Here is a 26,891-nt window from a genome sequence, read left to right as displayed (position 1 = left end):
CCACAAAACCGGAAGTGGAGCGCGATCACTGGAGATTGCACACTGCCTTCTCCCTGCCTCCTTGCTGCCCCCGCCCCTTAAGGGGGCAGAAGCCAGGACCTTCAGGCTGGTGCGTCACGACGCCCCAATTTGAAAACTACTGCCTTATAGTGTTATTGTAAGGACATTATCAAGATAGTACATGTGAAGTGCTTTGCACACTCAGAAAGCACTCTGCAAATGCTTAAGTGCTGTTATTGGTGAAATGGGAGTGCCCATGTACAAGTTCCATGCTGCTTCACGCATCAGAAAACAGGCCGGGTCAGCAATGTACTGATGCATGTGTTGGCAGGAAAATAAGACCTCAGCATTGTCACTCCCCTGTTGTAAAAAATGCATCCTTGAACACAAACATGGAACTGCATATGTGAAAAAATAACCTGGGAATGGAATTTCTCCTAGATGTGCAGCTAAGAGTGATCTTAGTTAACAGGCCACAAGATCCAGTTCCCACCAAGGATTTCCCAGTGAGCCAGGTATGGGGAAAGGGACAAAATAGTGGGGAAGCGTAAAGGAGCAGCTTGAAGCTCTTGCACATATGAATTGTACATGCTGACAAATTTGCAGACTAGAGATATAGGAATATAAGTTGTGACCATCTGCAGTGAAAAAGCCTTTGCCATGAACTCCCCATTTTGTTGAGACTGTTCTGATTCTTGACTGGGCTGGGGACCCAATTAGGCACACTTTGCTCTGCCACAGGTCCTGACCTTAAACCCTGATAACTGGCCGGAGGAGTGCTGCCATGGGAAAATCTTATGTTGAAGCATATGTTGAAACAAGGGCAAAAGTCTAAGTCACAAGAATGGGATTTTTTTAAAAGGAACCAAGTCATGAGCGTAGGCATCAAAAAGCAGAACCAGCAATGAGTTAGTGGTTTTGAGAATAATCACAAAATAATCACCACAGAATAATCTGTAGCATTTACAGAGCCCTCTTCTAAGGCTTCAAAGTGCACCACATACATCATCTCAGTAATCATTGCAACAACCCTTCAAGGTAGACTTGCATTATTTTACTCAAGTCATATTACAGGATAAGTTGGGGGGGATGGAGGCTGAGAAAGCAGCCAGCTTGCCAAAGGACATTCTGTGTCCAAGCTGAGATATGAACACAACATGTCATGTTCGGACTCTCAAATGCTATGCTAAGAGCTACACCAGTTCTAAAATATAGGAAGCATAACAAATATAACCAGCAACATAGGTTGATGGGGTAGTGGGTGTTCAGTGTAAGAAGAGAGCCAAGAAGTTTAAAAAAAAAAGATTGAAAGTAGTCTAAATCAAACAACAAAAACCTAGGCCTGTCTACTGAGAAGTAAGTCCCAATGAATTTGGTGGAACTTGCTCCCAGGTAGATTGCAGCAACGGAATCCCAAGGCGCTAAGGGAAGATCCCAAGAATTGAGAACTGGGACAAATTCTGATAACTAAACTGGCATGTTGAAACTGTGGCTTGAGCAGATTCAGATCCCAACAGAAGTAGATGTGTGCGACTGCTTCACTACACAGTCAGTTCACAACCTCCAAACCACATTCTGGTTGCGACCACATCAATGCGGTACAGGTAGCTCATGACTTTAATGCAGTGGTTCCCAAACTGTGAGTTTCCTGGCTTCCCAGGGAACCAGACAGGGAAGCTGTGGAATTCTCACAAAAAACTTACCACCTTATACAATGCATAGGGTTGCAGCCCTATGGGCAGCCATGGCCAATGGCCCAGTAGGTCAAAGGAGCTGCCAATCGAAAACGTTTGCGAACCACTCCATTAGTGTGTTCCGACGGAAGCCATCAAATGACCACATCAGCATGTGCCAGTTGTTGCAGTATCTATTCTGCCCAGCACTGAAAGCAAGTTCTAGTTTCAGATACGAGTTTCACTTCCTGCTTAATTCATGTCATTTAAGGGTAGAAATTGTAAAAAAAAAAAAAAAAATGACAAAAAACATACACAGGAATGCAAGTTCTATTAGCATACACTAGATGGAGAGGGCCATCCGTTAAGGTATTTTATTTTATAATATATTTGGACCCCGCCCTATTAATAGAACTTTTTTCAAGAATGCATAGAATCAAAAGATATTCAGGAGGAGGTGGATCTGGCGACTGTCACGCATGCTTCAGCTACATCTAGATTAGTTCCTGCAACATGGTCTGTGTGTGGTTGCCTTTGAAGAATGTTCAGTGCTGGCCCAGAATGCCAGTGCTAGGCTGCTAGCAGGCAATGGCGTCACTAGGGGGTTGTGCGCCACACTAGGTGACATGCGCGGAGGGCGACACCACTATTGGCCACATTTTAAAATCTTGGTATTTTTGAATAATACCATCATCATTATAATAATACCATATTATATACCAATAATACCATCATTATATATCATGTGTAATTTCATACAGAATGCAGTGCAACAAACCATTTTTAAATATCTCTGCTCTATCAAACGTTATAGCCAAAAAAAACTAGCGGAGGTGGGGCAATAGTACTTCATCAGGCCCATAGCCTGGGGCGTTGCCCCACCCACTTCATGGGAAGAGGTTCATCAAGAGGGTGACGTGCTAGCCTCCTGCGCCATGTGATGCAAACCCTAGTGACACCACTACTAGCAGGGCCCAATATTTGGAGCATAGTATGCCAATACTGCTTAGCTTGCATTGGTTCCTGGTTTGTTTCCAAGCACGGTTCGAAGTGCTGGTTATAACCTTTATACAGTTTGGATCCAGGATAGCTATAGGATCGCTTCCTCCTGCAAGATTCTCCTTCCACATAGAAATCATCTGGGGAGACTCACATCCCACCTCCATCCAAGGTTAAATTGGTGGATATACCAGAATAGTTCCTTCCTGGCAATAGTAAAGATTCTGAAACTCCCTTCCCCAAGAGGCCCATACCTCCTCCCACTGCTTTCCTTTCTCCTCCTCAGCATCTGGGCTGTGGTGGCTCCACTGTTTCCCAATTTGCTGGAGTAGAGACATAGAATGATCTGATTTTCCAATCCCTGGATCTCCTCTGAAGAGGATGTAGAAAGAAGCAGACATGAGGCATCTCTTTGGTGTGTCCTACAGAGACTAGGATGTCTCAGAATTGGAGTTCAGGCAGTTGTGAAATGAATGAGATGGTCACTGGGTTTATTTACGGACAGAGGAGCCTGGGAAGCAGCTGGAACACAGGGAATGCTGAAGTGTTGTCTCCACTGGGCAGCCTAAGAGGATGGAAGAGCAGAGCAGCAACTAGACAACCGAGTGTGAGGAAGAACAAAAGACAGAAAGAGGATTTTTTTGTGCTTTAGGGAGTCTCCAAAGACTGTTGCTTTGCTTTACATTCTGAAGTGCCAGATTAGAACTTGCGGGCAAATGTAGCCTAATGCAACTCCAGCCATCACACTGGCCGTGTCTGTTTATAAAACGTCTCAATCAACTACCAAGAACAAAACACAATACCATACACCTTTCCCTCTTATACATACCTAATCTATTCCTGGAAACAACCCTTACAATGAAAATTTGGATATCAAGTGCAATCATTACATTCATTTCATTGGGGAAAATTCTAACTCAGGGGTGCTCAATAGGTGGATCGCGATCTACTGGTAGATCACGAGGCAAAATGAGTAGATCGCGGAGTGCCGACCCCCCCCCTTCAGGTGCCTCTGGGAGGAAACGCCGGGAGTAAGGCCCATTGTACTCAATGGGGCTTACTCCCAGGTAAGTGTGGCTAGGATTGCAGCCTCACAGCCTAATCTTAGGCATGTCTACTCAGGAGTAAGTCCTGTTATACTCAGTGGGGCTCAAGGTACACCAACATACATAGTACACATAAATGTTATATGTTATGATGGCGCGAACATTGTAAAAAAAACTCTGGTAGATCTCCGGGCCTTGCTGGGTTTCAAAGTAGCTCTCAAGCCAAAAAAGTGTGAGCACCCCTGTTCTAACTCATTCCAAAACCATTCCAATTTCACCCCAAAATCAACCTAAATGCCTAATAGCATAGGCATTGCATGTCACAAGAAAAATGTTGCGTGTCACCATAAAATAGAATAAATAGCAACTATAAATGTAGTGACAACAATATACAACATCAAGAAAGTAATAAAATCAACAATGAAAATGCTTTAGATATTCTAGCATCACATTTTGAGGCTTAGTACTTCAAGTTTTAGTTTCAAACTATGAGCATCTCTCTTAGATTTCACCTTTCTCCACTTTTCCCATGACTTGTTCATCTTCTATTCTTTAGGACCCATATTCAAAGTAATTTATAGGTAGAACACAAAAATAGAAGCACGGTAAAAGGGAGTGCATAATACACTTGCCTTGAAAGCATGGGGATGTGCTAACTTTCAGGCAGTGCATGTTACACTGAGCGTGCCTCTTCCTAGCCATGATCGGTCCTCCTAGGGTCCCCTAAACTAAAAACTGCAGGAGCACACCCAGAAAAGGGGGTGCTTCTTGATATCTCTCCTACAAGGGGAGAAATCCAAAACTTGATCCAACCTCCTGGAACTGCTTCTCAGGCACTTGAAAGCAAATTTGTCCCCTTCTTTGTCTCCAAAATGCAAAGGAGAACGGAGGCATACCTACTGGATAAAATAGGAGGTAGACCTTGTCTCCATGACAGACTTGGTCGTTTTGATTCCCCCAGCATTCCTGAACTTTATATCAAAAATCTTGGTATGGATAAAGAACAATGGTCAATATTTGCAGTATGGATAAGTGAAAAGCTGTATGACAAAAGTACTTAGATGTTGGCCCTTGGTATCTGTGGGGGATCCATTTCTGAACCCACCACAGATAACAAAACCTGCAGATAATGGTATCTATGGTCTCAAGGATGTCCCAAACATGACTGAAGCGCCTTCCAGTGGCGTCTGGGAGGTGTTTTGAGGCCCAGGGAGGCAATACACAACCTCCTCGATCCTAGAGGCCTCAGAAATGCACTTCCAAAGATGCACTTTTGGAGGCCTCTAGGAGGCCTTCTGAGGCCTTAGGTGGCTGCTTCAGAACTCCTCCAAGATGTGACTGGAAAACTCTTCCAGTCGCATCCGGGAGGTACAATGAGGCCCTCCTGACATGGGTTGGAACCTGTGTTGAGTCAAATCTGTGGGCCCCAAACCCGTAGATAACAAGGGTAAACCTGCATAAAGAAGGAAGAGTGTACAATAAAATACAATTTAAGCAACACATTGAAACAGCAGATTGAAAGATGACATTATGCAACAAGTTTGGGGTGAGGAATGCTGGCTGGTCATTCCTTTGTTAGGTAAATTAGCATTAATGGTTTAAGATGCTTCCAGATTTCTCTAGGTGGTAGATGATGGGAAAGCCCTCAGAATCCGGTATGATGACAGAGACCCACCTGCTCCTGATGGGTTTACCTGAGTGTACCTGAGCTTAAAAGTAAGAACAAAAAGAGGCAGCTTGAGACAGGCTCAGGGGAGACAGAAAGAATGAGAACTGGGAACTAGCCGCCCTTTCTAAGGAGCAGGACTGTCTCTCTGGGGGAACTGACATGTTCCCCAAAGTGCTCTGCTCCCCTTAAGCCTCTCCTCCAACAGAGGTCAGAATCCAAGTGGCACTTCTGAAACTTTCCACTTCTCATCATGCTCCTGTACTGCTATTCTCAGAAAAAGTCTGATCTTATGCCTTCAGATAGGATGATTTAAATGCAGGGAACATAGAGGTGAGGAACAGAGTGGTGACCACATATGTACACCCTCTCCCATAAAGAAGTGAGTCAGTCACAGAGTAGACACCTCAGTAGTCAGAGAATAAGAAGTGAATAATAGACCAATAATCTGACATTAGCAGAGAAAAATCTGTTGGGCTATTCGGCAGAGAGTTTGCACCAGACTGGTTGCGGCTCGGGACAATATATTTGCCATGGCAAATATATAATGTGGTTCTTTGGGGTTTTTTGGGGGGGAAGGGTTGTTGTTGTTGCTGTTGTTGTTAATAGTGTTAATAGTATACTGGGAGGGGTGAAGGCAAAATAGGATAAAACTGTGGCAAGTAGTAGGAGTAGGCAAGTTTTTACCCCTGCTGTAAATCTTATCTGATCATGAGCCCCACACACAGTATTCTGATTCAAGAAAGCCCCCTTCAATTGAGTGTCAATAGAAGTGGTCCTCCCCCCCAGTCAAATAGTGGTCATGGAGGCCATGATCAGGTTTGGACCACAGCATGGACAGCTAAAGCTCCCCTCCCTCCGTCCCTTTCAAGGCCCCTCTGGTGTGTTGTTTACAAGAAATAAGCCCCAAAACACAGGGTCTTATTGTACTTTTTCATAATATGTAGTTTGGCCCTCAGCTGTAATGCTGGTTCTCTGCAAACAGGGATTTTCACATCAGAAGCCAGCCATGGCTCCCACAACACTTCAGTATGAATCTGCCCTCCCCTCCACACTTGCCAGGCATAACCATGGTTTAGTTTTTATACATGCTACCAGATTCCCTCTCAACCAGAGCTTGCAAACCCACTTTGCTTCCTAGTTTCAAATGCTATTTAAGAGGGGAACTCTGTCAGGGTTAGAAAATAACCCACGATAGATTTGCAGGCCTGAATAAGGTAGGGCCTAATGTATGCTGAGTCACCAGGACTCAGGTGTAGAGTGAGCCAGCTGATAAGGCATCCATCATGAGACAGGGTGTGGCAGGAGGAGGAGACACCACCCATCCTGATTCGTGCACAGAGCTTTATAAGAGACTGTGACAGCCATCATGTGGTGGTCATGTGTGTTGTATGTTTTGCTATGCTGCTGCTATTATTGTAAATTTGTAAATACAGACTGAAATGGTGATGGATTTCCTCGTGTCTGTGTACTCTCTACGTTGTGGGCTGTGTCCTTGAAGTTGCATTCCGCTGGACAACCAGATAAGAAGCTACTCCCTCCTTGACAAACTCTGATTTGCCTTAGTCATATTAGTGTTAGGGCGCAATCCTAACCTTGAGTTCAGCCAGCCCAAGTTCCTTGGGCCGACCTGGGAGGGTTGCAAACATGCCTAAAGCACATTTGCGCCTCCTCAAGGGGAAGCCAGGCCGGCACTCCAAGAAGCGCCAGCCTGCTGAGGCTGACAGAAGCCTCTGTGCTGGCTTCTGCTCCACCACTTGTGTTGGTCCACCTGCGCTGACACAAGTGGAAAAGGGAAGGGTGGGGAGGAGCAGGGAGGGAGGCGTTCCTGAGTGGGGGGGCGTACAGGGAGTCGGAGGCGGGGCTTCAAGCTGCTCCGCTCTCCTTAAACTTGTACTACCTCAGGAGGTGGTGTGAGTCTGAGGAGACCCATTGGGGCCAGCAGCCCTTACCCAGGGGTAAGGGGAAGAATTTCCCCTTGCCTCTGGCTAAGCCGCTGCTGGCCACAATCCTGCGCTGGATACAGCGCAAGCCTCCTGGCTTGCCTGTTCCAGTGCAAGTTGGGATTGTGCCCTTAGTCATATTAGTCATGTTATCAGTGCAGATATGACACTAAGCTGTAGTTAAAGCCAAGAAAGGAAGAGGGAGGGATTGCACTGGATAAGGGAGGAGGGAGTGCCTGCTCCTGGTTCTGGTGCCTGACTTGGAGGGAGCCAACCATCCTTCTGCACTGAACCATAATATGAGTGTTCTGTCCTGACCTTACTGTTTACAAGCCAGTCTTGTCTGAAGTCTAGCCTGTATGAGCAGCAACAAAGAAAACTGTTTCCGGGGAGTTCAAGACCCTCGAGGCGGCTTCACGACTGGAGCCTTGCTGCTTCCGTCTTGCTCCGACCGTTCTTCTCAGGCTTTGGGCTCACTGTGTTTGCATATCTTCATTTCCTCCCATCAAGGGCAAAATCTAAACAATCTTGATTCCTGCCTTGCCTGCAACGCCCTGGCTACATGCTGGAATTCGTCAATAGCAGGAAGTGGCTCAAGAAGTGGCTTGTTTGTGCTTGGTTGTGCTGGGAATCTGTGGACAATGCCGAACAAAACAGCCGAGACTGCCAAGGCCCCAAAGTTGTGCCTTTAGTAAGGGGACAGTTGCGGGAGTTGGAAGGGAAAAGGGTGAGGTCAAGACTCCATTTGGTTTAACTTGGCAAGAGTTTCTGTTTCACAAGGAGACGAACAAACAAGCAACCCACACACACACACACACAAACCCCAGCCCTGTCTCCTTGGTTTGGAGCAGCTGGAACATTTTTGGATTCCTGCAAAGAGTATTTTTATATCATTGATAAGCCTGCTCCAAAACCCCTGAGTCTCTGAAATGAACAGCTGGCCGCAGCTCATGGAGATAGACGGGGAAGATTGAAGCAGAGCCAAGCATGAGAGAGCATTACATTTGCCACAGTAACCGTGCTGCGCAGGGCAAACTTGACTCCCTTTGAGGACAGATTGTGCCAAGAACTAAGACTGGAAACTCATCTTTCCTTAAAAGAAAAAATTTTTAAAAACCCAAAAGTTTGACACCCCAAAACTAAAACTACATCCGCAAACAAGCCCAAAACACTTCCAACTGCAGCATCACCATCCACCAGGTTTACTAAGCTCATTGACATCCCTGAATAGAGTTCAGTGCATGAAGTGAAAGGAAGCCAGCCGCTGTCTGAAAGCCTCGCTTCTCTTTGCAGGCACACCTAGGGGACAACTTCCTGGTACCTGAGAAGAGCTGCTAAGGGGCCATAGCCAAAAGAAAAAAAGGTTGAGACTGGCGTATTTACACCTAACTAAACCATAGATTTGCACATGGGTATTATAATATTAGCTGTTTGAGTTGAATATCTTTCCTAATTATCCCTGTTATTTTTCATTTTTTTTCACTTTTCAGTGTTTTCATTGAGCTCTGTGCCATAACTTCAAGATCTCTTTCCTGGTTAGTCACCAATCTCTCTAGCCCCATCAGTATGAAATGGGGATTAGAAATTAGAACCAAATGTTTCATGCCTTACACTGAATCAGAGCACTGATCCAACTTTGTCAATATATTTCCAGGTTTAGAGACAGGGTCCCACCCAATACTATTTGGAGATTCCAAATACTGAACCCAGGATCTTTTGCATGTGTTCTACCACTGAGTTTTACCCTTCTATCGCGCTCACAGAACAATCCGTCTCCTAAATTAGAAAAATGAGAGCAGAACAAAAGGAAAAGAGCCAATCATACCAGAGGGTTGTGATCATTTGCAAAAAGTTGTAATTTAGTGAGAAACACTCAGGTGCCTCCAGAAACAGGGTCTTGGCTAGCTAAGACAGTCTGGGTTTTTTGGCAGATCTCCAACCTATCCCTTTTGCGCATATTTTCCTTTCTTTTTAATCATGGAATGCTGTACTCTGCAGACTTCTCTTGGGGTCAAACGAATGAGAGTGCAATCCCAATCATGACTGGGACATGTGAGAAGGAACTATTTACTCTCCTCCCCTTTAAATTTTATAGCTTTACTTTTTAAGCAAAACATCCCCCCCCCCCAAGCAGTGATTTGTCTGTGAAGCAGCTATTTTCTCACATCACCACTTCACAGGCAAATTGTTGCTTCAGAGGAGCAACTTTCAACTTTGGTGGGGTCTGGGGGGGAGAGTGAACCTCTGTCTCATCAAACATTCCAGACTTGACCGGATTCCTCCCACATTGACATTATTTTTACAAAAAAAACAGGAGCTTCCAGTTGCAAGGACTCTCATCAACTTCTACTTTTAGGTATGTAGAGTGTATACAGTATAAGAAGATTTGCTGAGACAAATGCTATTACAGGTCCAGCCTATTTATACATGGATTTGACTCAACACGAATGGCCCCTGCAAATGAGAAGGAATGTGCAGATCCCTGGAGAAGGGGGAAAATGCATCCCTTTAAAATCAGTTTTAAAAACTGAACAGTCCTTTAACAATAGCCTCCTTAATGAGAGAGAGAGAGAGAGAGAGAGAGGGCAGCTGGCTGACAATCCATCAATCCTTCTCTCTCCAGTGGACCCCTCCTTCCCCCTGAGCATGTGAAAGTAAGGTAATCACTTTGCATTGGTGAAGGGAGGGGCTGAGTGAAACGTCTTTGTAAGAGCTTGGAGGAGGACATTGATGGATTGTCTTCTTAATGACTCTTATCTTACATCACAAAGGTCATCAAGGCTGTTTTTAAATCACCTGAGCAAAGGAACTTTGTTTTTTAAATTGATTTGCTTTAGTGCATTAATGTGAGTGCTTGGAACAGAACCCACACAAATAATGAGGCTCAACCTGTATAGTGTGAGTTTAAAAAACACTTGTTAGGATCCACCTTATTAACTAATACTACCTTTTTCCACAGAGAAAATGTTTCAAGCTGCCATCCTGGGCCTTTCTTTGGCCATCCTGAGTCTTTCAAGAAACGTCATAGCGGGTAAGAAAAATTGGGGGCAACCTGGAGAAAGGAGTGGCTCATGGGTGTCTCTAAAATAAAGCTGTTTGGAGTTGCATTAATAAAGCACCCAGGCATGGGAAATGATAATGGTGTCGCTCCAGAGAATTTGTGGCCCACACTCCCCACAGCTGGGGGATAAGGCAGGTCAGACTGGGGAAAAGGCTGAGTCAAGAATCCCTTGGGGGCACACCATGATGCCCCTTCTCTGGAAACTCCTGTCAAGGAACTGGACTCAGCATCCCCTTCCCAACCAAACCCTGCCCCTTCAGAATCAAAGTACCCCTTTGGTAAGGCTTTATGGGAGAGAGGGAGACCGCATTCTTCTTTCCTACATCCTCTTCTTCCAGCAGCTCACAGGTGACTCTGCAGGATGGAGGCAGGTTTTTAGCCCCAATTGCCTTACCTCTGCTACAGTCTCTGAGGAGCTGTTCTTTCTCACCACCTAGTTGGGGCAAAGAGTAGCCCAGTGGAGCTACAGGGACTGGTTCCTTGTGATGGCCTCAGCTGGAAGTGAAAGCCATTTGGCAACTCTTGGTGTGCATGCACTGGACATTCAGTAGAACCAAGAAACAGAAGCTCCAGATGGCCTTTTGTGTGTGCATGTGTATCCATGTATTCCATTCAAGCAAGCATGTATCAGGTTTCCAGGTGGTCTCCCTGACCAGAAACCGATCAGACAAGACCCACTTAGCTCAAGCAAAGCTATATCAGAAGCTGCCTTCAGCTGAGTCAGACCTTTTGGCCATCTGTCTGACTGAGTGATGACAGTGGTTTTGCAGGATTCCAGACTTGGGTCTTTTGCAGCCCTACCTGGAAATGCCCGTGTTTGGGGCCATCTGCATTCCAAGCAGGTGCTATGCCATGAGGCTGCTGTACCAGGTGCTTGGGCCCCGTGGCGTCGCTAGGGGGGTGCGGGCCGCACCAGGTGACGTGCACTGGGGTGACGCACACTAAAATTGTGGTTTGAGGAGCAACCCCATCATGCCATATACCGTTGGATGTGGAATTCCCAGCTGAATGCAATTCAAAAAAACCAAATAGCTCCTTTTCTTCAAAAGTTATGACCAAAAAAACGAAAATGGAGTCCTATGGAAAGTGAAACTGAGCCATATCGCACATTTACTTGTGTGTAGGCGTACTTGCCTTAGTATGTCGGAAAGGGCAGGCTGAGAGGAATCCAACAACACCAGAGTGGTCCTGATCCAATGAATGTAGCCCCCAAAAAACACCCAAGAAGGAGGTTCCCTCCCTCCCAGCTGCAAGTGTATTGAGCCCTATGGAAAGCGAAACTAAGTCACGTGGATGCCTTTACTCACGTGGAGTAGGCAGACGTGCCTTGGCTTGTGATCAGGCCAAGCAAAGGGGAATGTGAGGACACCAGAATGGTCCCGATCCAATGGAACTAGAGTGCAACAAAAGCTCCAGAAGGCAGCCTCTGCCCCCACTAAAAAGGACCAAAAAAGAGGCTTCAACTGGTAAGGGGAGGTTTTCTATTTTGCACTTGTAAAGCCAGGTGGCTTATACTGGGCACTGGGGAGGGCTGAAAATCTCACTGATTCTTGGGGGGGGGGGTGTTATTGCAGGCAGACTACATTCACTTGGTGGAACAGGACTGGCTTCCCCTTATTTAATTATTTATTTTAATTTAATTTATCATTATTTATTTTAATTTGCTTGATGATGTCTCTTTTGGCCATGACATCACTTCCAATGGGTCCTGGAAAGATTGTCATTCTAAAAAGTGGGTCCTGGTGCTTAAAGATTGAGAACCGCTGCAATAAGGTATTAGTAAGTTGACACGGGAGGTGTGTGTGTGTGGCTCTACAAGTTTTCAAAATCACTAAAATCAGAGTTTTGAGGAATAATACCATCATGTTATATATCAATCAATGTGTAATTTCATGCAGAATGCAATGAAACAAACCACATTGAAATATCTGTGTTCTATCAAAAGGTACAGCCAAAAAACCAGTGGGGGCAGGGCGATGGTACATCACTATGCCTACCACCTGGGGTGTTACCCCACCCACTGCATGAGGTGATGCGCAGGCCTCCCACGCCAGGTGATGCAAATCCAAGTGACGCCACTACTTGGCCCCACTATATATGGCTTTTTTGTTGTCAGAAGCTTCTTTCAACTACAGAATAGTTTTTACCATCTAACCTCACATTCAAATACCAGATACTGCAAATATCATGGTTCTTGTGTTGTTTGTTTGGGTTTGGAGACTGGGAATAAACAGTTAAAGATCAGTGAAAGATGCCTTTATTCTTTGTATTTATCCTCGCAGATGAGCTGGCCTGTGTTTGTGAGCCGGCCTGTGAAAGCGCCACTTGCTCAGGGAGAGTCTGTTTTGTAAGCAAACATCTGGAGGAAGGAAAACCTCACAACAAGAAAGGGTGCATGCGGGATCCCACGAGCGAGTACTGTAAGGGCTCCATCACAGAAGTCTATGGCATGAAATGCTGCTTCTCCAACATGTGTAATGAGAATCTCAACATTGAGTTGAAAGGTAGGGCTGAGCCTTCTGTTGCAGGGTTTGTGCCCAACTTGAGAGAAAAGAGTTGAGGCCTCTCATAGTGATGGATGTCTGATCTCTAAGTATCATAGCCTCAGTACAGGCAACAATAGCATCCATGACAGCCAACCTACTTGAAAACCTCCAGTGAGGAAGAGCAGCAACGTACCTGGGGGGGCAAGGAGTGCAAATACCCTGAGTGCCATGCTTGCGGGGGCAGCACCACCAGCTTTGCCCCCCCCCACCACCCATTTATTTTTTTAAAGACAAAGAAGCCAGCAGCTCCACTGGATCCTTTCCTTAAAAAAAAAAAAAACACAAACAAAAATCCTTCTCCTAATGAAGGAGGGGATAGAGCGGAATCATGTCTGGAGTGGCTATGAGTTGTGGCCACTCCAACTGCGATTCTGTGCCATTCTAGACCACCACCTCCTCTCCTCCTTTATTGAAGGAAAGACGTGGCCTTGAGTGGCAGCATGCCAGGAGTTGTGACTCCCAATGTGCTCCTCCTATAAAGGAGGAGAGGGGGGGCAGCTCAGAACAGTGCAGAATCACAGCTGGAGTCGCCACAACTCACAGTCACTCTGGGGCTATTCTGGGGTGCGTCTTTTGTCTCCTTGCAGGAGACTAAAGACATGGCCCTGAGCAGCATCGCATCCAGAGTGGCAGCCACTCTGGGCATGATTCCACACCACTCTGGGACCTGGGCAGCATCTTTCATCTCCTCCAAGGAAATGAAAGATGCGCACCAGAGTGGCAACACACCAGGAAACTACTGACACGATTTCACATCGCTCTGGGCTCTGCTTTTCCCTCCTTGGAACAGAATCACACTGGGAGAGGCTTCAACTCCCGGCACAATTCCAGAAGCAATTGCAGTGATATGATGTCACCGCAATTACTTCCGGGTCAGGGGGTGGGGGCGGCAAACAAAGGGCTGGCCCCTGGTGGAGAAAAGCCCAGAACCGCCACTGAAGGAGAGCCTTTGAGAAAATGGGATACCGTTCTTTTTGTTAATGAGACTACTAACAAGGGCTTATCTTCGGATTCAGTTTCTTGGTCCCCCTCTTCTTTTGCTGATCGCTTTTCTTACCAAGTTGCAGTGAAAATAAATTGGAAATGTTGTTAGCCTGAGGCTATGTCTTTAGGGCCCAACCCTATCCAGCTTTCCAGCGCCAATGTAGCTACAATGCAGTTCAGAGGAGGCCTCCGTGACTTTCCCCTCACTGTAGGATGCAGCAAACACCCCGTTGGCATGGCTGCATCAGCACTGGAAAGTTGGATAGGACTGGGCCCTCAATATGCAGACTGACTACTGGCTCCAATGGGTGGGGGAGACAATCCCCTTTGCAGGTCTATAGCTGTTTGTTTGGAGCGAATGGGATAATGTATGGCTAGCCTGTGGCCCTCATCACCATAAAAATGGCAAAAGGAAATCACATGAAAACCGCAGTCTTCTGGCATCTTAAAGACTTATTTCTTATAGTTATTTCAGCATAACCAAATGGTTTTCATTTTCTTCCAATCAGATAATATAGAACCTAATGAGGACCCATCTCATAAGAAACTTCTCCTGATTATCCTGGTGCCACTATTTGGTATTTTGCTCCTTTCTGTGCTGGTGGGGCTCCTCGTGTGGAAGTTGGTCCAGAATCGATGGAGACAGATGCACTATGTGTCGGATGAACTAGGGGACATGGACATCATGCTGAAGGCAGCTATGGTTGGCGACAGTACCTTAGACGTACGTAAGCAGCAGGAATATGTCCTCTGTCCCACCACCACCTTGGGACCATATGACCTTCCTTGCTTTCTCAGTTCCAGACTCCCAGCAGCCTCTGTAAAAGGAGGCAGGAAGAGGCTGCTGCTGGCTGGCTAGTCAAAGGCTCCACTTTGGTTGTCCCTCAGACCTGTCCATGCTTGGGTTGGTTGGATGTCATTGTCTTTCTTAATCCTGTATCTCTTCCTGAAGATGCCTGGTCAGTTTGCTTGTACCTTGCCTCCTGTTTAACCTTAATTTCCTGCTATTCTACCCACATCATGGCCTGCCCCCAATAGAAGGACAAACACATTTGCCTGTAGTGTTTCCTGTCATGGTCATCTTTAGTGCGTCTGCCTTTTCTACTAGAAAGGACCCCTGTTTGAGATGCAACAACAAGCCAAACTAGACAGATGTGCAAATGGGTGCAGTGGAAAATGTTTATTCATTGCTCAAAACAGCTACATGGGGGAGCACCCCCTGTTCAGAGTCATGATTTTCAGAGGGAGCGGGGAGGTTCACTCTTGCTCTGCGTGCTCTTTCCAGAGGGAAAATCATCCCCCAAAGGCAGTGATTTGCTTCTGAAATTTGAGCAGTTTGAGAGTAGCCTAGTTTCAGCAGCAAACAGCCACTTTAAGGGGAGCAATTTTCAGTTTGAAAACAGCATGCAGGTAATAGAGTGAACCTCCCCCCCCCCTACATCTCCCAGTCATGACCTAAGCTGCATCTCCCACTCCACCTAAGCTGCTGTGTTTAGCAAATGAGAGCTGCTTTCAGTTGCATGCATGCCTCTCTAGCACCTGAGAGGCATGCCTTCTGGCCCCAATGAGCTCCTGTTTAAATTAGTGCATCCAGGTGGACTTTGTCTGGGATGGAAAGGCAGCCGAGCGGGCTGTATCCAAGTTCTTCCCATCAAGAGGCAATAGTATGAGTTAATGCTGGAGTTTGCCATCTTTTAAAGTACATCTTCACCTGCTTCTCATTTGTTTCCATTTGCCTCCAGGATTTGCTGAGTGATGACTGCACCACTGGGAGTGGCTCTGGGCTGCCCTTTCTTGTCCAAAGAACTGTGGCTCGACAGATCACCCTTGTTGAATGTGTTGGTAAGCAAAATCAGTTGGAAAAAAGAGCTATGAATATAAATTTATTAGAGTCATATGATGGAAGATCTTTTTTCCAGTTTCTTCCTAACTATCCCTTCTAGTTGCTGCAAACAGTAAAGTACCAGTCCTAGAGTTTGAAACAGGGAATCTTAGAGCTATTCCCTTCACATGGGTGTGCATGAGCTCCAGGCATGGTGGACTCCATGTGACTTGCCAGAGCTTATGGAGGGAGCTCCTGCACAGTGGCAGTCCTGGCCCCTGCACAGCCCAGGGCCACAACCACAAGCTGCCCCCTCCCCCACTGGCTGAGTTGCCATTTCCCTCATTGGCCAGGCTGTCACCCCCTGTCTCCTTTCTAGAGGCATAGGGAGGCTGTGTGCAGGCTTGTAAAGCCCTTGGAGGACCAAAAAACATCACTTGTAGTTTCATGGAGGAAACTGAAAGTGACGTTTTCATGCCCTTAGAAGGCCTTCTGAGGACTGGGGAAGTCTCCCCAGTCCTCAAAAGGCCTTCTAAGGGATTGAGAATGTCACTTCTGGTTTCCTCTGTGAACCTGGAAGTGATGTTTTTCAGCCCTCCAAGGGCTTTACAAGGCCTTAGGAGGGTTGGGGAAGCAACACTCTGCTTCCCTGTTCCTCAGAACGCCTATGGGCAAAAGGTCCTCAGGGGACAGCCTTCAGATTGGCACACTGGCCAACTGAGTGCTGTGGGGGTGGATGGCGGTGCAGCATTTGTCCCCCTTGCCCCCCCCCCCAGATACACCACAGCTCCTGCAAGTTGGAAGACCAGGAGAGGATGGGAGGAAGAAAGGAAGGGACACACCTCTACAGGTCACAAAGGACAAAAGTAAAGGTCTGAGACAGGTAGCCTATGAGTCACCTGCCTCCTGGGAATTACACTGCCCCCTCCAGTATCCTACAGATGGTGCTGTACCTACTTTTCCACATATTGTTGTCAGCCATTGGCGCCTTCATCTAACAGCACAGAAAGAAGAACATAAATCCCAGCTCTCTGATAAATTTCAGGATCTTCAACCCTTAGACCAGCATCATCTAGAACTGGATGAACCTACTGAGAGCTGAGATGCATGATAAGCAGACTTGTGTGATGTGCCTGTTTCTGGACCATGTAGACTGCCCTTATGTGCAAAGAAATAGTTGATGTGTGGGAGCTTTCAGACTTTTAAAAAATGTATAAACATCATTTGAGTACAACAAATCTGGCTTCAACCAAGACAAGAAATCACACATTACTTGTTCAAGATTTGAATTTCCCACCCACAATCCGAAGTAGCTCAGTCCAGCAACAGATACATCATGTAAACATCCTGTAAGCAAAAACTCCAAGATTACCTTTTATACTCTGGGTTTAAGAAATCACAGAAATGGGTTGCATGAACTGGCCTGGCCCTGAGGGGCTTTGAGCCCTATCCTCCAAAAAAAGAATTCTTACGTGGAGATTTAAGAGAGAAATGGATGTGTAGTATCTACCACTGCGAAAGTTGGGTTATTGTCGAGGTTTTCAAAGAGACATGATTCCACTTTATTAGCCCTGCCTGTTTAAGCATACTAGAAGGAGAGTGATCCTCAGCCCAAATTTGGCCACAGAGTTTTTCTGTCTCAAGGCAGGACTTTTCAAACTGGGGCATTGTGATGCCCTAGCATGTGGGCCCTGGCCACTTTCACCTTAAGGCAGTGTTATTCAAACTGTGAGGCGTGGCTCTTTAGGGAGGCGCCAGGAACTCAAAGAGGAGGCACGAGATGTCCTCTCGCAGTGATACAGTCACCACCCTGGGCAGAATACGAGCCCGTCTTCTGCGCTTTTTTTTAAAGCAGAAGAAACAGGAGTTGCTCAGCTGCTCCCTCCAGAATGACTGTGAGAGTGGCTGTTGCCGCCCCTCCCTCCACTCCGAGGCTGCCGCCTTCTGTGTTCGCAGCATGTTGTTTCCAAAGCTCTTCGACTCCAACCCCCATTTGGCAAGTACCGAGCATGCTCAGCTTGCAGTCCTTAACCCTCCCTGATCCTTGTCTGGTTGGTTCCTAGTTCCTAGCCTGGGATCGCTTCTCATCAAAGTGAAATCTCTCTTTTCAACCCCCTCCCTCTTCCACTCCCCCCTTTTGATCTCCAAACCTTCCCACTTTCCTCCCCCTCCCCAAATAAAACACTTCCTATTTTACCAGTCACCAGGGGCCTTAAAGTTGTTTCCATGCAGCTGGCAAAGGGGGGGGGGGGAGAGAGAGAGAGAGAAGCACACACTTTACTTGGCCAGGAGCAGAAAAAGGGGACTGTTTTTAAAGTGATTTATTAATCTTGTTGTTTGACTGAAGAGGAGAGGCTGTATTTTTAAAGTGATGAAACTTGCTGTTTGAAGGGAATACTTATCAGCCATTGATGAAGTGATTGCCAGCCCAATCCTATCCACACTTTCCTGGGAGTAAGCGCCATTGACTCTAATGGGATTTACTTCTGAGTAGACATGCATAGGCTTGAGCTGTGCATCTCCTAGTATACGGGACAAATCAGCTTCCTAACCAAACCCTTATCAGCTCTGATATATTTTCATGGTCTATTTTTGTTTTTCCCACCAGCTGCTGGAAAAATTTAATTTCATTAAATTAATAAAGGGTTATTATTATTATTAACAGTATTTATATACCGCTTTTCAACTAAAAGTTCACAAAGCGGTTTACAGAGAAAAATCAAATAACTACCGTAATGGCTCCCTGTCCCCAAAGGGCTCACAATCTAAAAAGATGCAAATGAATACCAGCAGACAGCCACTAGAACAGACAGTGCTGGGGTGAGGTGGGCCAGTTACTCTCCCCCTACTAAAAAAAAAGGAGCACGCACTTGAAAAAGTGCCTCTTACCCAGGGTTCAATCCTATCCAAGGAGAATGGGAGAAATGACTAGTTGGATTGGGGTCCACAGGGGTGTGTGTGTGTTGGTCAGACTGGTTGTTCACAAAGTTCATTTGATAAAACAATTCTATTGGTATGCTTACAAAGTTAAAAAAATGAGTCTTCCTGGACCAGACAAAATCTACCTACTCCAGCATCCTGTCTCCAACAGTGATCAGCAGCTGATCATTTATAAAGCATGTATAGTGCTGTGTATTAATAATATATTTTTAAGATCTGCATTTAATTAATGATATGATTAATATAATTAATATTAATAAAGTTAATATATTTAATATTTAATATTATAATAAATATAATATTATAATATCATATTTGATATATTTAATATAGTTAATATTTCTGGCCACTTCCTGTTTAATGTCATCACTTCCAGCCCTCAGGAACATGATGGGGAGTCATGGCCAACAGCCACGGGGGTGTGGGGAGCCACTGGCTGGAAAAGTTTGAGTACCACTGCCTAAAGGGGTGGGGGCAGCCTGGAGGCAGGGAGGAGGCGATCCTGGGGATCACACCGCTCAGGGGGCTGCAGGGGCTTGGTTGCACGTACCTGAGCCTTCTGCAGCCTCTTGGGGGTGCAGGGAGCCCTGCGCGACTTTCTGCAGGGCTTCCCACAGCTTTGAAAGCGAAAGTGGAGCAATCGTGCCCTGCCTCTGCTAAAGCGGAAGTGGAGCGCAATTGCTCCACTTTCACTTCTGAAGCTGCAGGGAGTCCTGCAGAAGGTCATGCAGGGCTCCCCACACCCCCGGGAGGCTGCAGGTACGTGCAGCCAAGCCCCTGCAGCTCCCCTGAGCGGCGCGATCCTAGGGATCCTAGGGATCGCGCCGCTGTCTTCCCCCCACCCCCACTGCCTCCCCCTGCCCCGACAAGAACTTAGAGCGGCTCAAACTTTCCAAGAGAGTTTGAAAACCACTGTCCTATGGAATGACGCCATTAAAATATTGCTTAAGATAATGAATTGCCTGAATCTTTGGATAGGTTCACATTTAGAAGCAAACACCTGGGTTTCCTGGATTGTGATTGCCTTGTAGCATGAGTATTGCAGGGTCGCATCAGTGGTCAGCATCATCAGGTATCTGCTGAGATCCACACCTCGGGAGAAGACCCACTGCTGACAACCAGGATCCCCTGGTCAGAGGGACTGTCTTCTTGCCATTGCTGTTCACTTGTCTACTATCTCCCTCTGGTTCAGGGTGAGAGCGAGAGCAATAGGAGCAAGAAGGAGGAGCAGCTGTCACTTGTCCACCCCTCTGGTGGTAGGGATTGGGTCTAGAGGCAGATCAAGTGGATGATGTTGGGGAGGAAGGAAGCATGCATGTGTGTGTAGAGGTATGTTGCTGACATCATGTGTGCTAGCCATTTAGCACCTTCCACAACTCACACTCGTCTATTTTGGAAATCTGCAGAATCATTTTTTTAGGGCCTGCGCCAAGACAGAAGAGGTTATATTTGTATCAAGTAAGGACGCTTTGACCATCAATCTGCCTTCAGTCTCAGTTATATAGTAATTGACGCCTTCCAGATTTCAGGCCATACCATATCTTGCTTCATGCACAGAACCAGTTGGAGTTATTTACATGACCACAGCTTTTGATGGAGGGTGTTTTGTTTCCTTTTGGTCATCTTGTGGGACATCTGTGCTCATAGCAAGTGCATTGTCTGACTAATTTAGCACAAGGAAAAGCTGTCGGTTTTGCATTCTGCCACAAACCATTCCAATCTGGGAGACCTTCATTAAGGTAGCAATGGACCCAGTCAGCTTAATATTCCATGCATGTGGCATAGTTTGTTGGCATACATAGATGTATGTTTGTGAACCACACCCCAGCTCAGGGTAGTGGGGAGAGAACACTGTAGATGTAGTCAGTCCCAACCTGGTGTGTACATTGTCATTGCAATAGGCAAAGGTCGCTATGGGGAGGTGTGGCGTGCTACCTGGCATGGCGAGAACGTGGCTGTGAAGATCTTCTCTTCCCGCGATGAACAGTCATGGTTCCGTGAGACAGAGATCTACAACACAGTGCTGCTGAGGCATGACAACATTTTAGGTGAGTGGAAATGATGACACCTCTCCAGAAATGTCAGCACTGGGCCAAACTACACAACGTGTCTATTGTGTGACTGAGGCACGCATGCTTGATTTTTCCAATGTTTATAGAATACATGGGGAAAGGAATTCAGATTGGGGCCATGCTGGTGGGACTTGAACCTTTCAGCCCAACTTCAGTCTCAATTTGGCTCAGGCCCCCCCTATAGTTGCTATTTGCCCCAAGAGAAAAGCTTCTGTTGGCTCCAACAACTATAATAACAACTGTGGCAGGAGGTTTGTCCAGATTGGGACCATGGGATAATGGGCTGAAGTCTCCCATTCTGCTGCAGTCTTGATTCAGATGGCACTCTCAGATCAAACTTCCCTATATTTGAAAAATCAGGCACTCACGCCCTAGTCATACAATGGGCATATCACACTGGGCATATCATAATGCATGTCACAGTCATATAGTGGGCATATATAGGCCACAGACGACCAATGCTCTGATTGTCCCAAGTGGCCCCTGACAGGCAAACTGCCCCTACGTATTGCCAGCCACACACCCGCCTGTTTGGATCCTCTCTTGAACTTTGCTCAATTTCCCCACCCACAGGATTCATTGCCTCCGATATGACATCCAGGAACTCCAGTACGCAGCTGTGGCTGATCACCCACTACCACGAACATGGCTCCCTCTATGACTACTTGCAGTCCACCGTGTTGGATGGGGAGACTTGCCTGCGCTTGGCCAACTCCATCATCTGCGGCCTTGTTCACCTACACGTGGAGATCTTTGGCACCCAGGGCAAGCCAGCCATTGCCCACCGGGACCTGAAAAGCAGGAACATTTTGGTCAAGAACAATATGCAGTGCTGCATTGCTGATCTGGGTAAATGGACTTCAATTGTTGGCCAAGTCCTTCTGGCAAACAAGAAGCACCCATGTCCACTTCTGTATAAGGAAGCTTCTTCTAGAAGTGGGAATCAGAGATTATTCACAGCCTCTAGCCCTCAGGTCTCCCAGGTCATTAGCCTAACATATCTGTCACCCAAGGTTCTGCTTAACCATAAAGGGTATACCTAAGCAATGGGCCTATAAGAGACCAGGTGCATTGGCAGAGGTGCTTCTGGGGCAACAGCTTTGGATCACTGAGCCTTAGCATAGGGTTAAAATGCTTCTGTTCTCTCAAGTTTTTTTAATATCTGAGGGCCCAATTCTATCCAACTTTCCAGCCCCAGTGTAGCTGCTATGCAGCCCCAAGGTATGGAAACAAATGTTCCTATACCCTAAAGCCTTCCCGCCACAGGATTCAGTGCATGCACCATTGGCACCGTTGCAGTGGCACTGGAAAATTGGATGGGATTGGGCCCTGAATGTTTGCAAGGTTTTTATCCTCTAGAATATTTTCAGCTACTATTGAACAAGTTTAGTGTGTGAAATGCTGGTCTTTAAGTCTGAATTTCTGCTGTCTGAGCTTACTGAAGTTTTTCTGCTATTTTGAAATGTATGGTATTTTATTATGCAGTTTTTTAGCACTTTGTACACTTGTTTTGATAAAGGGTAGAACAGAAATCTGTTACATAAACAAAAAGCGCTACAAGCAAGCCAGGCTGTAGGGAAAGGTAAAATAATGTCCATAATCTAACCCATCTCACTCAAGGATATCATATCCTTTTCTGACCTTAGATATGGTCATCGATCGGGACCTGAAAATGCAAGTCAATTCACACAATCCTGGACACGATACCTACTCAGAAGTAAGTTCCATTGAAGACAATGGAGCTTACTCCCGGGTAATAGGATTGCAGCCTCTTTTACTATTGAGGCATCCCAGAGTGCTCTATCCCAATCTCTAGATTGATATGTATAAAGCAGGAAGTTTAGGAAGTGGAAATGCAGGCACTTGGAAGAACAGGTGCCTGTCAAACATGTTAATCTTGCTGGTGTCTCAGGGCCCAATCCTATCTAAATTTCCAGCACTGGGGCAGCTGTAATGCAGCCCCGAGGTAAGGGAACAAATGTTCCCACACCTTGAGGAGGCCTTCAAGACTGCCTCCCCAACACAGGAAGCAGTGCATACCCTATAGGCACAGCAGCACCAGCACTGGAAAATTGGATAGGACTGGGCCCTCAATCGGCAGCACAAGTGCCCAAGTGCAGCTGAGGAACAAGCATGGTTGAAGTTGTGGCCATGTGGAACATGTACATTGGGTACACATTCAGATCCTTTCAAATCTGCCATGAAGATGTGGATGCCATCTTTATCAAATGCACATCAAGCCATACATACCCCAGTCATAACAGCAACACCTCAAAAGTCATGCCATTCTCCTACATTCTCACTTTTCCTATATGCTTTCTCTCCAATAATCCCAGTCCTGATATTTAGACCTGTGATGTAGAGTTGTACTAGTGTCCTTAAGTCACAGAGAAAAGGAGGCCCAGAGACATTATGTGCATTGCCTTGGATCTCACAAGGCTTGGCAGGATGTTGAAGCTGGCTCTCATCGAAGAACCACTGAACTGATGGCCACCTTCCTAGACAAGCTTTCTTCTAACTATTGGCACCATTGTTTCTTTTCAGGTCTGGCGGTCATACATTCGCAGAGCAGTGACTATCTGGACATTGGGAACAACCCACGGGTAGGCACCAAACGCTACATGGCACCCGAGGTCTTAGATGAACAGATTCGAATGGACTGCTTTGAATCCTTCAAGAGAACCGACATCTGGGCATATGGCCTTGTCCTCTGGGAGATAGCCCGGAGAACAGCTGTGAATGGTGAGTGAATGGTAAAACACAAAATGTAAGGTGAAATACATTAATTTTGGGTGCCTGGATTTGCAAGGATTTGCAGGGATTTGCATCCCTGGCTTTGCGAGCAGCCCCCTTTTAAAGAAACAGCAGAAGAGGCCACTTGGTGCAGCCAGCAGGCTGTGTCTGCAGTACACATTGCTCAGTTGTGTCATGTCACATATCATCACCCTGACCTATCAAATTAGGCCAGGTTGATGCAGGGGGTAGGGCTTGAGGAAGGACCAGAGTGGGAAGCTCTCCATTTTGGTCCATGCCTGGCCTATAAGTTTGGGATATGGATCTCCTATGGCAGAGTCTAAGGGCAAAGCATCTTTGAGTTACCCAGCAGGGTTACTAAAAGCAGGGTATAAATACTTAGTATAAAAAAATAAATAATATCCCAGCCCTTTTGCCAGAATAAGGAACATAACCGATTTATTGGATCTCACCAAAAGTTTGTCTAGTCCAGGACTGTGTTTTCAGCAGCAGCCAGCCAGTTGGCCTTGGGAAGCTCATAAAGGGCATGAAGGCAACACGCAACACACACACACACACACACACACACACACACCACTTGTTTGCTTGACCTCAACAATTGGTATCCAGAGATCCTCTGAGTTCCATTTAGCTATTTTGATGTGCCACATGCCTACCACAGTTTTGCCACAGATGTGAGGCCAATTCCCACAACCATCTGAATGTCAAGTTGCTGCAAGACGAGTATAGGTGGAAGTATCTATTGTGGTTCCATTCCAGAACCCTCAGTGGATACCAAAATCAGTGGATACAGGGGTCCACCTTGCCTTGTAACAAGATATAGACACTATACTGTATTCAGCCACTAGATAGGATGAATAATTCCATTAGATTCCATTATTCACCCCATCTAGTGGCTAAATGCGGTATAGCGTCTACACCAATGCTTTCTGGGGCTACAATGGAGAAGTAAGAAACCTGGAAATGGGTCTTTAAAGCTATCTTTAACCTAGAAAAGCATGAAAGCGGTGCAGTTCAACACCATGAAGACAGGAAATGGGATTTTGGCACTTTTTTCCCTTTTACAAGGAAAGGTGAACCCTGGTATCAGTGGTGAGTCGTATCAGTGGTTTTTCAAAAAGTGGATTCCAAATCAGTGGGTATTGAGGTCCCACCTGTTGTACGTATGCATTTGCTGCCATGCATGGGCTTAAGTTTTGTCATAATTTCACAAACATTCTGAAGTGACAATGGCACACTAAGAACTGAATTCTGCATATGGTGGCACTCGCAACCAGCAAGAAGTTGGGAGGCAGACTTCTAATGTGATTTTTCTTCAGCTACTATGCATTCAAGGGTCAGGGGAATAGACCTAGATGTCACATCTGGAAGCAGCCCTAGAACCACAAGTTCCTTCAAGGGAAGTCCAGCAGCTGCCTCAGTCTTCTGTTTCGGATTTACAGCTACAGCCAGAGAATGGAACGGGAGGGAGGCCTGGTCTATCCACCAACGTCTCCCTCGCATTTGGCTTCCTGTGCAGAAATAATCACTGAGCAGGCCTGCTAATGTGAAGGTTTTCAACTGCTGTGGTTTGGACGAGGCTTTTTTGTTTTTTCTTTTCTACACGAATGATTAGCTGTAAATTATAAACACTGTAATCTAGTGTCAGCGCCTGGCTCACTGATTAAAGGGACCATTAGACTCAATCAGCACTTTGTTTGTTCATCACTGATTAGGAAACAAGCCGCATCACAGCTCAGGCTGGCAACTGGCCACCTCCGTGGAGCTTCCGGAATCCTCCGGCCAACCCAAGAGGGAAAGTCAGCCAGGCCTGCTCCTATCTTCATAAAGATGCAGAGGCCTCAGATGCCCATTTCTTATTTAATGTTTCTTTACCCATGTGCTCTTAATACACATTTAGAGAAGAGGCCAGGAAATGATCACAGCTATAGAGCTTTGGAAAATGCAGACTGCAATATGCAAGTGTGAAGTGCAAGTAGATGGAGGTTGGCTGCACGGCAGAGCACAGGCTTAGCAACTTAGTACCTGTGCAACAACCTCAGAGGAAAATTGTAAGGATGCACCTGCATAATTTAACAGTGTACTACCTGATCCTTGCAAACCACATGGCACTCATGCTAAAGCAACCCTGATCTCTCATCTGTACAGAAGGAATTGCAAGCTCAGGCTGATTCGATTCCCTAGCTGCACCATACCGTTACATTGAAATTGAAATGGGCTAAAGAACTCACCATCTTGGTCCTCAGTTCTCATTGTCGAAAGGCAGGTTTTCAACCCTTCACGCTGTAAAAATAGACCTGGAAAAAGCATGCGTAATTTTAATAGCCAGTCTATTGTGGAAGCAAACGGATCACATTTTGGCCAGATGCATCGTTTTCTCTCTCCTGCCCTGTACCAAGTGCAGGAAAACACATTCTTTCTGCTTGAAGCAGGGAAGCCCAATCCTGCCTAACTCCCCTGGCACTGATGCAGCTGTGCTAACAGGGCACACACACTGTGTCTTGCGGAGGAGTTTCAGGTCCAGGAGGACTCCTCGAGGTATGGGATTGTCCACTGCCCCAGAGGGTCTGCTCAGCTGTACACCAGGTTCTTTGCTGGTGCAAGTTTGAGTGAACTCAAGTAGATAGGTCAAGGCCAGGAAAGGGGGATTTGATATTGGGGGCACTGCCACTGACAATATCCTCCCTTCTCAACCTTGACAACAGCCCCCCCCCCACCCTGGTGTCTACCCCATTCCTTCCCCTCCCCTTTCCTTCAACCATTCCGTTCCTGCCCATTGTCCACCCCCCCATGCCAGCTTACCACTGCTGGGGTTCCTGTGGTGTCCACCGTCACACTGGCAGGGCTGCTTGCAGCAATGGCCAGGCTGCACTATATGATGCTTTGCATTTTGCATCACCTGTAATAACAACAACAACAACAACAACAACAGTATTTATATACTGCTTTTCAACAAAAAGTTCACAAAGCAGTTTACAGAGAAAATCAAATATCTAATGGCTCCCTGTCCCAAAAGGGCTCACAATCTAAAAAGATGCAACACCAGCAGACAGCCACTAGAAAAGACACTGCTGGGGTGAGGTGGACCAGTTACTCTCCCCCTGCTAAATAAAAGAGGAGCACCCACTTGAAAAAGCGCCTCTTAACCAGTTAGCAGGGGTTAGCTGTAAAGTGAGCTGAGTCACTGGAATGCATCTTGTGGTGAAGCAGCAGACCAAAACGATTGGGCCAGAAGACGCTTCCCCAAAGCAGGTTCTCAACATTTTAACAGTACGTTTAATTAAATGTACCTGCTACACTTTACAATTTTTTTTTTCTCAGAAGGATGGACAACCCATCTGAAGTAGAGATGGAGGAGGAAGGCAGGCTGCTGCATCAGCATTTG

The 26,891-nt window shown here is 46.3% G+C and overlaps 1 protein-coding gene across 2 annotated transcripts in view; it reads left to right on the top strand.

Annotated features, from left to right (window-relative positions):
• Positions 1 to 26,891, top strand: part of ACVRL1 (activin A receptor like type 1) — a 46,041-nt gene that overhangs the window by 7,732 nt on the left and 11,418 nt on the right. The window contains exons 1-8 of one of the 2 annotated variants that reach the window (XM_066613651.1): positions 8,632 to 8,690; positions 10,287 to 10,358; positions 12,671 to 12,892; positions 14,428 to 14,642; positions 15,661 to 15,760; positions 20,582 to 20,728; positions 21,326 to 21,601; positions 23,297 to 23,494. In XM_066613651.1, the coding sequence (XP_066469748.1) occupies positions 10,292 to 10,358; positions 12,671 to 12,892; positions 14,428 to 14,642; positions 15,661 to 15,760; positions 20,582 to 20,728; positions 21,326 to 21,601; positions 23,297 to 23,494 (1,225 nt within the window). In that variant the 5' untranslated portion in view covers positions 8,632 to 8,690; positions 10,287 to 10,291. Of the gene's footprint in view, positions 1 to 8,631; positions 8,691 to 10,286; positions 10,359 to 12,670; positions 12,893 to 14,427; positions 14,643 to 15,660; positions 15,761 to 20,581; positions 20,729 to 21,325; positions 21,602 to 23,296; positions 23,495 to 26,891 lie in introns of those variants that run through there. The other variant, XM_066613650.1, reaches the window with a different exon arrangement.

Source organism: Tiliqua scincoides, chromosome 2 (genome assembly GCF_035046505.1).
Source record: "Tiliqua scincoides isolate rTilSci1 chromosome 2, rTilSci1.hap2, whole genome shotgun sequence".
NCBI lineage: Eukaryota > Metazoa > Chordata > Lepidosauria > Squamata > Scincidae > Tiliqua > Tiliqua scincoides.
The sequence above is the reverse complement of the archived record's forward strand: the minus strand, read 5'-3'. Positions and strand labels throughout refer to the sequence as shown.